Source organism: Lithobates pipiens, unplaced genomic scaffold (genome assembly GCF_037356315.1).
Source record: "Lithobates pipiens isolate NorthernLeopardFrog02 unplaced genomic scaffold, aLitPip1_a1.2 Scaffold_28, whole genome shotgun sequence".
In the NCBI taxonomy this organism is placed as follows: domain Eukaryota; kingdom Metazoa; phylum Chordata; class Amphibia; order Anura; family Ranidae; genus Lithobates; species Lithobates pipiens.
The window spans coordinates 48774015-48789058 of NW_027507789.1; the positions used below are offsets into that span (position 1 = coordinate 48774015).

The window sequence follows — 15044 nt, forward strand, 5'->3', positions numbered from 1 at the left end:
CAATTGACAGGTCCAATTTGGGTAAAATTTTGAAAGGAACAGGTTTAATCCTGGTCAACCCCTTAAAGAACCTGCTAACTAGCGGGTCTATCGCCAGAGGTTGATCCAAAAAAACAGACAGGGCCGCAATTTGTACCTTTAAGGTACTAATGGCCAGTCCCTTATCCACACCGTCTTGTAAAAATTCCAAGACTGTCGGGATACTTATAGACACCTTTTTAGTGTCCAACCATGAACAAAAAACTTTCCAGTACTTAACATAAATTGCTTGGGTTACCTTCTTCCTACTAGAAAGAAGTGTTTTAATTACCCTATCTGAGAGTCCCTTAGACTTCAAGAGACTCTCTTCAGACGCCAGGCCGATAATTTTAGGGTCTGTAATTCTTGTAACAGAACTGGACCCTGAGACAGCAGATCCTCTCTCTCGGGCAGTATGAGGGGAGGTTCGTCTGTCAGGCCCAGCAGCACCGAGAACCATGGTCTCTTCGGCCAATACGGAACCACTAGTATCAATGTGGTCTGTTCCTGCAAAAATTTCCTCAGGACTAGAGGAATTAGCTTGAATGGGGGGAAGGCGTAGCAAATGTGAAAAGCCCAGCTTTGTGCCAAAGCGTCTATCCCTTTTGCCCCTGCCTCCCTCTCTAGGGAGAAGTATACTGGGACCTGGGTGTTCGCTTTCCTGGCGAACAAGTCCACTTCCGGAAGACCCCATTTGCGCACTAACATCTGGAAAAATCTCCCTGTTTAGTGACCATTCTGATTCCTACACCCGGTGTCGACTCAGAAAGTCCGCCAGGTGGTTGTCCACCCCTTTTAGATGGACCGCTGAAACCGATTTTAGGTTTTCTTCTGCCCAATGCATGATCGTACTTGTTAGCTTGATCAAGGACGGGCATCTTGTTCCTCCCTGCTTGTTTAGGTAGGAAACCGCCACTATACTGTCCGAGAGGACCTGTACATGGTGGTCCTTCAGATCCCTGGCGAACACTCTTAAGGCTTCCCAGACTGCCTGCAACTCCCTCCAATTGGCTGACCTCTGGGACTGTGTCTTCCCCCAGCATCCTTGGGCTACCTTCGACCCCAAGTGGGCCCCCCAGCCCCAAGCACTGGCATCCGTGGTGATGCGAACAGACACTGGAGGAGACCACCAAAGACCCCGTACTAGGTTCTCTTCTCTCTTCCACCACCAAAGAGACCTTTTGGTCTTTGAGGATAGATGGATAATCCCGTCCAGGGACTCTTGTGTCCCGTCCCAGCTGCTCAGAATATTGGCCTGGAGACACCTGAAATGAGCTCTTGCCCAAGGAACTTCAGGGATTGTTGCCACCAATAGGCCCAACCCTGCCATAGCTGACCTGATGGAAATTGTCTGATTGGACTGCAAGAAGGTTACCATCTCTTTCACCTTTATCACTTTTTCCTCTGTGAGGAAGACTTTCTGTGACACTGAATCCACCAGAAAACCTAGATACTGTAAGGCCTGTGTTGGTATCAGGTGTGACTTCTCTTGGTTTATCAACCACCCCAGCCTTTTTAGGCAAGAGATAGCTACCCTCAGATCTCCCTGCAGTTGGAGTTTTGAGGGGGCAAAGAATAAAAGGTCGTCCAAGTACGGTATGACAGCGATCCCTTTCAGTCTTAGGGGAGCCAATGCTTCTGCCAGGACCTTGGTGAAAATCCTGGGGGAAGAAGACAGACCGAATGGCAGGGCCCTGAATTGGAGGTATCGAATCTGACTTCCCCAAAGAATCGCTATCCTCAAATACTTTTGAGAGTCTTCTCGAATCGGGATGTGAAGATACGCGTCCCTTAGATCGAGAGAGGCCATGAAACAATTTGGAGGGAGTACTGATCTCACTGTAAAAATTGTTTCCATCCGGAATTTCCTGTAAGTTACCCACTTGTTCAGTAACTTCAGATTCAAGATCAACCGGAATTTGCCTGACGGTTTCCTTACTACAAACACGTGTGAATAGAAACCGTGATTTATTTCCTGTGGCGGAACTGGCACTAGAACCCTCTGATTTATTAAATCGCCAATTTGCGACAGCAAAGCTGACGCTTTCTGGGGGTCTTTGGGAGGTTTGGTCAGACACATCCTTGCAGGTGGGACGTGTCTGAACTGTATTTTGTAACCCTCCCTGATGATCCTCAGGATAAAAGGATTTGGGGTAGCGTATTCCCACTGTGGGAGGAACTGCCCCAGTCTCCCCCCCACAGGAACCGCGTCACTGGGATTTAGTGTTTTTTTTAGAAGAGGAAAAGAGATTGCTTTTCTGTTTTCCTCCCATCCACTGTTTCTTAGGGGTTGACTCCTTAGAGGTCTGTCCTTGTGACTGTCCCTGCCTTTGAGGACGAAAAAAGCGTTTACCTGTAGTCTTCTTAGATTTGACAGGAAAAGCCTTCTTCTTGTCCGCAGTACGGTCCAGGACTTTCTCAAGGTCCTGCCCGAACAGAAGGTCTCCCTCAAAGGGGATGCCACATAACCTCACTTTTGAGGCCGAGTCTCCCGACCAAGACTTCAGCCAAAGTGCCCTGCGTGATGAATTTACGAGGGCAGCGGTCCTGGCTGACAATTTAACAGACTCCGCAGAGGCATCTGCTATATAGCCTGCTGCTTTATGTAGCATAGGAAGGGAATCCAGAATTTCCTTTCTGGAGGTCCCCCCTTCCAAGTGGCCTTGTAATTGTTCCAGCCAGACCTCCAAGTTGCGAGCCACTATTGTCGTGGCCATTGCAGGTTTTAAGTTATTCATGGTTACTTCCCATGACCTCTTTAATAGTACCTCCATCCTTTTATCCATGGGTTCCTTTAGAACACCCATGTCTTCAAAGGCGAGATCTGTTGACTTTGCACACTGGGAAAAAGCTGCGTCTACCTTGGGCACTTTATTCCAAACACAAGAGGGGTCCTCGCTGAAGGGGAATCTCCGCTTCATGCTTTTAGGGAAAAATAACTTTTTCTCTGGCTCCTCCCACTCTTTTTTGATTGAGTCTATCAGTGTGCTATGAACCGGAAAGACCCTAACTGAATCAGTTTTTAGGGTCTGATACATCCGGTCATGCAAGGACAGGGAGACTGGCTCCTCTCGGATTTCCAGCGTCTCATAAATTACCCCCAGTAAGGCATCAACCTCCTCGAGTGAGAGCCTGTATCTGGGAGAGCTTGACCCTTGAACAGGAACATCTCTGGATGATGCCGCCTCACTTAGGCCATCCAGAGAATCAAGTTCCTCCTCCTCCGATTCGTCACCTACTACTGGGGTGGAAGCAGAGGGAACTGCGGCTGGTTTTGGGGTTTCAAGGTTCGCTAACATTGCTTTGATGGACTCCATTTCTTTCTGTACTCCAGAAATCAAATCCTTACAAGCTCCCGTAGCTTCCTTATAGACCAATTTGTCTATGCATGGTTTACAAAGGGGCTTAGACCATCCTTCTTTTAATTTATTCATACATGAAGGACATCTCTTCTTCCCCCCTGACCTCTCTGGTTTTTTGGGCAGAGCCTAAGGCAAGAGAAGAAGAGAAGAAGGAAGGGAAAAAAACAGACAAGCCAACGTCAGCGAAACCTTTAGGACGCCTTCACCAAACACCTATGTGCACCCCACCAACCGCTAACAGGATTCGCAAAACTCTTTAGTCCGGATCCTGTTTGAGAGAGGGAGGGAGGAAAAATACACCTGGACCATTTCAAAATGCCTATGCATTGATTAGTCCATTACTCCCCCCCCCCCCCCTCTCTCCCAGCCCTGTAGGTACAAGACACCTCTGTGTTTGCCTACCTGAGCTGGTTCGGCTCCACTGCATCCATTTCGATCGGAACACGCCTGGAGGCTTCCCTTCGTAATGGCGATAAAGCGATGCAGCACGAACGCTTGAAGCACACGCCTAACCGCCTGGAGGCTTCCCTTCGTAATGGCGATAAAGCGATGCAGCGCGAACGCCTCGTGGCTGCGGCTTTTTAAAATAGCCGCCAAGGTCCCGAACGTCCACGCTCGCCGCGCGACCCGGAACCGGTAGTGGATTGCCGGAAGTCCTCTATCCTCCTCCTGTGACGCACAGGCCGGAACTCGAAGCCTGTGCCCGCCCCCCACCTGACTTCGCGCCCAATTTTGAACCTATTGTCAGGTGGGGAAACGAACGCCCTCCCCGGGCTTCAGAAGGAGAACGCCGGTTCGAAGCTGCAGTCAACCCGACCGGAGGACTTCAAAAACGTCCGTTTACCAACAGGTAATCCGAACACCTTCCCCGTCTCTTATGGGCTATCCCACCGTCAGGGGAAGGGGAGCTCCTGATCCAGCCTCCTCCTCCGGTGGAGGAAACACAAAGACTGAAGGGGAAGGGACGGAGACCGCCCTTTAAAGATCTGGTTTGTGTTTCCTGCCTCTGGAGGTGGAGCCTATCTCTCTAGTGCTGTCCTGGACAGACCACTAGAGAAAAAATATTTAACTGACATAAAGAAAAATGTTTTTCTTTATAAAACAACAAAACGTGCAAAGTAGTTATATTTGGAGACAAGATTGGTGATGTAATTTAAACAAAAAGGGAAAGTGGTGTTGCCTTCCAGTTAAGGTGAAAAAAAATAATCCCTATCAAACTGCCAGTATAGTGACCAATGTAAATAGCAATGGCATATGTGTATATCCCAAATCTCCTATGCCAAGCCTATAAGTGATGGTGGATTGGGGATATTGTGTGAAAATAAAAATAACGTGACTTGTGCAGGTTACCAAAGTGACACTTTATCGCAGCTTCAAATAAGGCGACTTTCGTGCTCCCCTCTTGATTATGCACTCACCAGATCTCTGTACCCCTGCAGGGGGGAAAGGGATATAATCAAATTGGGCTCCGGTCTTGATGTCCCGGTGATCAGTATGACTGTGTCCTCTGTAGCATTGTTTAACCACTTCCCGACCAGCACACGACGATGTACGTCGACAGAATGGCACGGGCAGGCATATTGGTGTACAGGTACGTCCAATATTCAATGCCGCCCTGCCATTGGGAGCGCGCCGCCGGCGGCGCGCTCCCGTGCTGGTCGGGACCCCCGTGAGTCCGGTCGCGGGACCCGCGGACTCGATCGCGCGGGCATCCCCGCGATCGTCTCACGGAGCGGCCGAATGGAGGAAATGCCATGTAAACAGCATTTCTCCATTCTGCCTAGCAACTAGTGACGCTGATCTCTGCTCCATGTGATTGGAACAGAGATCAGTGTTCACTAAATGAAAGCCCAACCCCCCCACAGTTAGTAACACACCCCTAGGAACACTTAACCCCTACACTGCCACCCCCTGGTTAACCCCTTCACTGCCAGTGTCATTTACACAGGAATCACTGCATTTATATAGCAGTGATTACTGTATAAATGACAATGGTCCCAAAAATGTCCCATGGGTCCCCCACAATGTCGCAGTCACAATAAAAATTGCTGATCGCTGACATTACTAGTAAAAAAAAAAATAATAAAAAATTATTAATAAAAATGCTATAAAACTATCCCTATTTTGTAAACGCTATAACTTTTGCGCAAACCAATCAATCGTTTATTGCGATTTTTTTTACCAAAAATATGTAGAAGAATACGTATCGGCCTAAACTGAGGGAAAAAAATTTTTTTTATATATATTTTTGGAGGATATTTATTATAACAAAAAGTAAAAAATAATGCGTTTTTTTTTTCAAAATTGTCGCTCTATTTTTGTTTATAGCGCAAAAAATAAAAACCGCAGGGGTGATCAAATACCACCAAAAGAAAGCTCTATTTGTGGGAAAAAAAGGACGTCAATTTTGTTTGGGAGCCATGTCGCACGACCGCGCAATTGTCGGTTAAATCGACATGGTGCCGAATCGCAAAAAGTGGTCTGGTCTTTGACCAGCAAATTGGTCCGGTCTGCAAGTGGTTATACAAAGGGGTATCCACATGCAATTGGGTTTAAAAAAAAACAGGTACTCATAGTGTAAATCCGGTTAATCAAGTTTAATTTAAAAAGCGGGGCTTTAATTGCCCAAGCTTGCATAGAGGTAAAAATATCCTTAGTTCTGGCCGGCGTGTGTGCCACAGACCATAGAGCAAAAACCGTAAGTTCCGGTAGTGGTGTGATGCGTACCATGCTCCACCTTAGGCGTTTCCTCATAGGACGTCAGCTGAGGCGGTGCCATCTTTGTACACCCCACGTCTTTTATAGCAAGCGGAGGTGCTAACGCAGCTATTTTCAATTTAGCCGCATAACATTAAAATTAAAAAGGGGGAGAGTTCTTATCTTAGACCCCTTTCACATTGGGGCGTTTTTTGGGGCACTTTAGCGCTGGTAGGGCGTCAAAGTCCTGCAAGCAGCTTCTTTGCAGTGCAAATGCCCTGCCAGAGCAGCGCCTCAGTGTAAAAGCACTCAGGCTTTCACATTGGGATTGCAGATGAGGCTTCTTTCAACCCCCCGGTGTGAAAGGGGTCTCAAATAATGCCTCATCTAATCCACCACTTAAGGTCCATTCTAATAAGTAGGTATTCATTCAATAAGGCAAATATGATGAGTATCATGGGGAAACCACCTGTGCCCCCTAGTGGTCCAAATCAATATTGTATATCAATGCACTTCAGATATGTAAAATTTAAAAAGTTCAATATATTAAATGCATTCAAGGGAAATGGACAAGAAATATGAGACTAGAATCAAAAGAATTTTCAAAATTCCGTATCAAATTTAATGAACTAATTTGGCTCAATATACCTATGAAAATATATGGCAATAAACTTCTCTAGGAATGCTGGGACCTATAATTATCCCCGCATTCCAGAGAATCCTGAACAGTTTTAGAAAGTTAAATGGGGGGGAGGAGTGTATATGTGTAATATATATAATCTCTATATCTTAAAAAAGACCCTAATCTATATATTCATTTGGTATTGTTCTTTGACACCCCCTCCAATGGTCTTTAATTAAATCTATTCCATAGAAAATGAATCCCATGGGGTCCCTTTGGGAAACCCTTTCATATGTTAATGCAGGGCTCGACAAAACCCGGGCGTCAGGTCGCATTAGTGACTAGAACTAGCGACCTGGCGCAGCACAGCTGAGGGTATCCTGTCTCCGTGGACGCCCCCCGGCGTGATCGCGTCGGGCTGTTCCGCCGGTGGCCGGTAATTGAGGCATTCTGCGGTCCTATGATTCCTTCTGGAATCTGGCGCCCTCTTGTGGTGGCCGTTGGTATGACAACCAGCAATGCTAATGGAGCTTCCCCCGCCTGTTTTTTTTATTGCCTGTCTATCTCCTTCCCTTTATTTAGAACCCCTAAACATTATATATATTTTTTTTTCTAACACCCTAGAGAATAAAATGGTGGTTGTTGCAATACTGTCTGTCACACCGTATTTGCGCAGCGGACTTACAAGCACACTTTTTTTGGCAAAAATAATTTAATAAAAAAATAAGACGAAAGTAAAGTTAGCCCAATTTTTTTTTTATATTGTGAAAGATAATGTTACGCCGAGTAAATTGATACCCAACATGTCACACTTCAAAATGGCACCCGCTCATGGAATGGTGACAAACTTTTACCCTTTAAAATCTCCATAGGCAATCCTACAGGTTGCACGTTTTGAGTTACAGAGGAGGTCTAGGGCTAGAATTATTGCTCTCGCTCTACCGATCACGGCGATACCTCCTATGTGTGGTTTGAACACCGCTTTCATATGCGGGAGGGACAGGGCGCGTTTAAAAAAAAAAACATTTTTTCTTATTTTAACTTTTATTTTTATTTTTTTCACTGTTCTTTTAAAAAAAAAATTATGTCACTTTTATTCTTATTACAAGGAATGTAAAAATCCCTTGTAATAGAAAAAAGCACGACAGGTCCTCTTAAATATGAGATCTGGGGTCAGAGAGACCTCAGATCTCATATTAACAATAAAAAAAAAAATTGTCATTTGAAAAAGAAATAAATAAAATGTCCCTCTAAGAGCTATGGGCAATGACTTGGAGACGGGGAGGGGGGTGCGCACGCTATCTTCCCCTCACTCGTCTCCATGTCAGGCCAGGGACAGGTCCGGATCGCTGTTACCGACCTGGCTCCTAGATTGCAAGCAAATTTGTCAAGCCCTGTGTTAATGTGTTCCCTAATCTTTACAAAAAGTGGTCTGGTGGTTCTGCCTACATACTGTAAGCAGCAAGGACACTCAATAACATACGTAACATGTGTGCTATTGCATAATTAAAACTAATTTGGTCTCCTTTATTGCTGGTCCTAGACCTAAAGGATTATTCTCTCCTCAGTTGTTTCCTGCTTACTCTAAAAAGTAGGCATTTCTTTAATCATACATAATGGGACACAGAGCCATAGTAGTTACTTTGCGGGTTATAGTCCACCCTCAGGTGCTGGACACTGGCACACCCTAAACAGGAAGTTGCCTCCCTAAAGAACCCCTCCCATACCGGGAGCATCTCAGCTTTTTCCTAAGCACATTTTCCATTTCTTCCTCCATCTTTTTTTATTTAATCTAACCAATCTGCCCTCCTTGTCTGCTGGGTGTATAACCACCTTTTTTCATCCCAATGTCCTTTAGGAGTTTCCATATATTTCTATTTTCCCTAATTTTTCTTCTCAAGCTTCTTCAGATCACTTTCTACCATCTTTTTGAAAGCTCCCATGTATTGGCTGTTTGGTACCTTTGGATTGAAGATGAATTTATAAAAAGTTTATATATATATATATATATATATATATATGTATAGTGTGTGTATGTGACATCCTGTCCACTATAAACTAGACTGATGGAGGATCTGTTTCTGATCCATCTATCCAATGACAGTCAGATGTAAACGGACCAGCGTTTTGTTTACATCCATCTCCCCATTGAGAGTGGGCTGTGTCATCCGCCTGCTCAGCAAGTATCAGTGAACAGACCTCCCAGTTGAGCAGGCAGATCCACTGGTGGACCCCGCCTGTGTGAAAGCGCCCATAGAAGAGTTGATAAAAGCATAATGTGTATGATGGTCTCAAGCAGTAAGCATCTTTTTGCAGCTACATCTTTTCTTTCCTAATTTATCATTTTAGTCTTTTATTTAGGAGCAGTATATGGTTGTAAGTAGAATACACTATAAAAAGCCATGCTGTGTGTTGCGTGTGTTTTTTTTTTCTCCTTCCTTTGTCTCTTGACTGACAGTTACCCTCTTTCAATTTAGAGCCTGATGGATATAAACTGCATGATCAAACAGGACCAGAGGAGCCGTAAACGAGCAATAACAATTGACAGCGATTCCGATTCCCCTGCTAAACGCCTGTGCCAGGAAAACGATGACGCCTTGCTAAAACGTCTTCAGGATGTTGTTAGTGAAAGAGCTAACCACTAATGGTTATGAGTCTGTGCGTCCTTTTACCTGAACATTGCACTACTGTTACAGCTCAAAATTCTACACTGGGACTTATTTATTTAAAAAAAAGTGCTGCACATCGCAGCCAAATGTTTAAGCTTATTTTAGGAACAGTAGTTTTTTGGTGGTCATGACCAGCGTTTTTACTTCTGTTGTCCTACGTTTTTTTTTATAAAGGAGCTCCACAGTGTTAATCATTTTAGTATCTTTTTGTCGATGGCATTAATTCCTTGCGTGTAAAAAAAAAAAAGTCAAAAGAGGGGACTCTGCGTTTTCGGCTCACAGAACTTGAGTATTAATATATGAATTTGGGTGCTATAATGCAATGGCTCCCTTATGACAAAATGTGTACTGCCTTAGTGCCTTGCATTTTTATCAGGTAAACCTTGCCTAAGAAGCCCAGCCAATACTACTGGGATTTTTATTATACTTTGCACAATCTACAAAACTTGGCTTTTTTACTTTAAGGGTTAGTCTACCTGTTTTTAGTTTCAAGATCTTTTTATACCCAGTATAAAATTCTGGGTAAATTGACCATTTTTATGTGTATTATTTGCCTTAGGGTAAGGCCTGTCTTGTGAACTTTTAAGTGTATTTCTGGAGGGGGGGGGGGGGGGGATATGCATTACAAGCACATATCCATGTGTTCCTTTAAAATCACTGCAGGTACAGGAAAATGTTAATCTGCCACAAAATGAGTTTCTAATATCCTGTTTGCACTGACAAATGTGAACTGTAATGTTACAGTAGATAGGATTCACATTGCTACATTACCAAAGTAGTGTTGTTAGCTGTTGCAGAGTTTTCCAGTCTACGGGGATAATGTTGAAGGGCTGATACCACTACATGGGATTTCAGTGCAGCAGAGGCATTGCTACTTCAGCTCATTACTGGATGGTAGAAGCTCACTTGCTTTCTGGCAGGATTAAGTGCTATGCTTAGTACTTTTAACCTCTCTAAAGAAACAAAACAAAGAGAATATGTGCACATTGCAAAAACCCATACTATACCCCCCGAAATTACATCTTAACATTATTCATAAAATATGACGTTATGCAATGTTGCATAATATGAGAGGAGTAAAGTAGCATACTGCATTGCTATAGCTCAATAATTGTATGCAAGGTTTTTGTGTGTACATGGTTTTAGCAGTCTGTAGTATGGTTTTATAATTCTCTTGATTGAGACTGTAGTGTTCTCAAGACACTGTAGCTTTTCCAAGTACATCCAACCGCTATAGATGTGAGTTTTTTTTTTTTTTTTTTTTAAGGAAACAATTATATTTTTAATAAAACAAAGTATTTTAGTCCTTCTGCAGCAAACACTTTGCCCAGTTTATATTCTGCTTTTGTAATAGTGAATCTCATTCTCTCGACAGGCTCATTCTATTGCGCATCTTAAGCTAGACATTGTTGTGTAGTATCTACACATTCGTTATATTTGTAATAACTTTTTATGAATTGTAAATAATAAATTTTTTGGTCTGATTCTTATGTGGAGTGATATCTTAAAGACTCCCCTAAGGGTCTCAGGTTTCTTGTGTAATTTGCACATGTGTATAAATATACAATAAAGGCTCCTTTCTTTCCCTTCTGCTGTTATCTGTTTTATGAATACTAGTTTTGCATGTAATATGTGTGGAGTGGTTTGCCTGGTTTTGAGTTTAGTGGCATGTGCCACAGTCTCTTTTTTTATTTTTATTTTTTTGGGATGCCTCAAATCCAGGCTGGCGCATTCACTCACAGATGTTCACTCGCCCTTAAGAGTGGAAGTACCTCTTCATTGTTAGGTGGCCTTCTGAGTAGCCTTTTTTGGACGATAAATCTCTCTCCCCTAACCGCATAATGTGCACTGCATATTGTGTTTGTAAAAGCCAGGAGCTGGTGTAAATACCCAAAGAAACCATGTTTTATCTTGTCCATGATGATGGCCCTATTAGGAGGTTTAGGCATCACCCATCACGTTGGACATATCCCCAAAGGATTCATCAGGGTCTGGGAAACAAACGCTGGCCCCCACACAGTAGGATACAGCTACGTGTGCCAAGGGGTTGACTTACTAAAACGGTAGAGTGCAAAATCTGATGCAGTGCTGCACAGAAACCAATTAGCTTCCAGGTCTTTTTTTTTTGTTTTTGTTTTTCCCAAGATTGGTTTCTATGCAGAAGTGAGCCTGCTTTTGCACTCTCCAGCTTTTTAGTAAATAAACCCCAAAGTGGTGCATAATTGTGAAATGGAAGGAAAATTATAAATTGGTTTAAAATTATTTTTATAATATGTGAAAAGTGTGGCGTGCATTTGTATTTAGCCACCTGCGTCAATACTTCGTAGAGCCACCTTTCTCTGTAATTACAGCTGCAAGTCTTTTTGGTTCTGTCTCTACCAGGTTTGCACATATAGTTTCTAGTGACGTTTTTGCCCGTCTTTGCAAAATAGCTCAATCTCTGTCGGATTGGATGGAGAGTGTCTGCGAACAGCAATTTTCAAGACTTGGACTTGGAGTCCCAAAGCATGGCATCAAGTATGTGTAGGGCCCTAGCTACGCGCTGGGTCGGCCTCAACATGCCCCTCAGGCTCCAGGGGCGGCCGGTGAGCTATATGCTCCGGGGAACACATATGACCGGATGTCTTTGTCACAGTGTGCCGTGGCCAGCAGCCACCCCATACTGCTCGGGTGTGGGTCTGTGATGGGATGCCTCTAGCTCGTCCGGACGGTAAGTACAGCTCTCCCTGTCTCGGCAGGACAGAGCAGCTGGGCATTCTCTGGGAGGTGAATTAGGGGGTCCCTCTTCTCCCTTTCCTCTCTCCTTGTCCCGGGGACGCTGCATGGCTGGGCTGTGGTGCGGTCTATGTACCTGGGCTGGGGGTCCTCCGGGGGGCTCTGACCCTTAGCTGGGGGCTGCGTTGGTTGTCTGTGTCTATGTGCTGTCATCTATCTCTGCTGGTGTCTGGGCTCTGCATGTGCTACTGGCATTTTCTGTTAGTCTCTGTGAGCAGCATGGCCATCAGCCATTTTCCTAGTGTCTTTTTTTTTTATATACTATGCAAGAATGGCCGGTGGCCATTTTCTTGCAGCCTCAGCGTGGTTTTTCTCCCCAGCGCTGGTTCCTGTGCCTCAGAACAGCGCGACTTTTACTCCTGGATATTTGTGGCTGACACAGCGACAGCACGGTGCAGCACTCGTTCAGGATGGTGGGGCCCCTCTGTCTGTTAGCAACTAGGAGGGTGGGATTGAGCACCTTGTCTTAAGTCCCCCAAAGGTGGCAGATTGGCGTTAGAAGCTGGCGTTTCTTCCCCAGATCTCCCTGCAATTGCAATCGCCTGCAAATAGGACGCTTTGTTGGCAGGCCTTGAAACGTTTGTTGCCAGGGTAGCGGTGGCGTGCGGGCACAAGGGGGTAAAAACATCCCCAGAGCTCGGGGCCCCCGCGGTGACTAGCGGCCCCTGTTCTGATGTGTCAGAGGATGCTGACCAGGACAGTGAGGATGATTCTGTGTCCGCGCAGGAAAAAGCGCTAGTTGGAGCACTCATCACTGCTGGGCGGGATACCCTAATACAGGTTGCAGCAGGATCCTCTGCTGAGGTGTCAGTCCCTTAAACCGGCCTGCACACCTTAGGTGTTTCTGTATCTGACTTATCAATATAAGTTCATATACAAGGAATGGGGAAGCCCACAACGGACCTTTTCAGTTCCAAAAAGGTTGGCGGTGCATTACCCCTTTGAAGAGAGCCTCCTTAAAAATGGATGGCTCCCCCGGTCGTTGACCTCACAGTATCCAGGTTAAATAAAGTAACCATGATTCCGGTAAAAGGGGCTCCTGCATTTAAGGACCCTGATGACGGGAGAGCCGAGGCAGTGGCCCAGTCCATGTTTACGGTAGTGGGGTCAGCGCTACAGCACAGCTTTGTTGTCACAGACCCTTACTGAGTGGGAAAACTTGCACCGTGAATTGGAGAAGCACCAGTCACCTCCAGTCTGTGTAGAACTAGCAGACCAGTTGGTGCACGGCCTTAAGTATGTCTGTAATGTGGCCCTGGATACACTTCCCCTGCTCTCCAGAGCATCAGTATCGGCAGTGGTGCTACGGCGCCTGATCTGGCTGAAATGCTGGTTTGCGGACCAGGCATCTAAGCTCTGACGAATTTGCCCTTCCTTGGAGAGTGGCTATTTGGTGCTTTGCTGGATGACGTTATTAAGAATGTCACAGGTGGGAAGAGCACGTTGCTCCCACAGTCCAAGAAGGGTAAGGAGCCACTCCGCAGGCAAGGGCCCTCCTTTTCTGCTCAAAAGAGGCTTTTTCGTCCGCCCATGAGGTCAGGTAAGCACTCCCAGTCCGACAGGGTGACTGCTGAGGGACAAAAGCATCCCTGGGCTCACAAGCCTGCGAGCAAAAGCGCTACAGCATAAAGGTTTGCCTCTGGGAGTTTGCAGCTCGGTGGGCCTCTCGACTGTCTGCCCAATGGGTCTACAAACTGGATTCATCGGGCTACAAGATAGTTTCTCTCTTGGCCACCAAACTGATTTTTTCCCTCCAGCATACCTTTACTCCCGGCTCGCCAGGAGGCCCTGTTTGGGGCAGTAAGGGACCTGCTCAGATGCGGGGTGATAGTGCCTGTTCCTGAAACCTTTCCAGCTTTGGGATTCTACTCCAATCTGTTTGTAGTCCCCAAAAAGGAAGGGGTTCGTCCAATTCTGGACCTAAAAGCAAGCAATTGCTTTGTGAAAATACAAAGGTTCAGCATGGAATCAGTTCGCTCCGTAGTTGCTGCACTCCATCAGGGGGACTCCCTGGCGTCTCTGGACATCCAGGACGCATACTTGCGTATACTGATATGCCTCAGGCATCAGAGGTTTCTGCTATTTGTAGTGGGGGAAGAGCATTACCAGTTTGTGGCTCTCCCCATTGGCCTGGCATCAGCACCCCGAGTCTTTATCAAAGTATTGGCTCCAATTTTGGCGTTGTTGCGACAACGTGGAATTGCAATCATGGGTTACCTAGACAACCTCCTTCTGAGAGCAGCTTCCGCCTCAGAATTAAAGGAGGATGTGGTGATCACCATGCAAACTCTACAGGAGTTTGGGTGGGTGTTGAACCTCAAGAAGTTGGTGCTAGTGCCAACTCGGCACCTGAAGTACCTAGGCTTACTGCTGGACTCTGGAAGCGAGAGTGTTTCTCCTTTCAGACAAACTGCAGACTCTCAGAGCCACGGTGAAGTTGTTGATGAACCGTAGGTGGTCGTTGTGTTTCTGCATGCGAGTTCTGGGCCTCATGGTATCCTCCAATTTTACACCAGAGTCTTGCAGAGGGAGATACTGTCCAAATTGGACAAATTTCCGTTATCCCTGGATCGGCAGATTCAGGTGAGCCAGTTAGTCAGGGACTTTCTTCTCTGGTGGCTGAGATCTCCAGCCCTTCGGTCTGGGAAATTGTTCCCACCTCTTCATTGGACGGTGATCACAATGGATGCCAGCCTGATCGGCTGGGGTGGCGTGCTGGGGGTACAGTCGACCCAGGGCCTCTGGTCGGGGAAGGAATTCAAGTTACTGATCAATGTGCTCGAACTTTGAGTGATCAGTCTATGTCTCTCCACATGGTCAGTGAGGCTATGAGGGTGTCCGATCAGGATCCAGTCAGACAACGCCATGGCAGTGGCATGTGTCAACCATCAAGCAGGAACA

The 15044-nt window shown here is 45.8% G+C and overlaps 1 protein-coding gene across 2 annotated transcripts in view; it reads left to right on the forward strand.

Annotated features, from left to right (window-relative positions):
- The window catches only part of RBL1 (RB transcriptional corepressor like 1), a 95137-nt gene extending 84179 nt beyond the window's left edge, over positions 1 to 10958 (forward strand). For both annotated transcript variants that reach the window (XM_077459184.1, XM_077459185.1), the window contains exon 22: positions 9177 to 10958. In XM_077459184.1, coding sequence (XP_077315310.1) covers positions 9177 to 9344 — 168 coding nt within the window. In that variant the 3' untranslated portion in view covers positions 9345 to 10958. The remainder of the gene's footprint in view (positions 1 to 9176) is intronic.
- The last annotated feature ends 4086 nt before the right edge of the window (positions 10959 to 15044 follow it).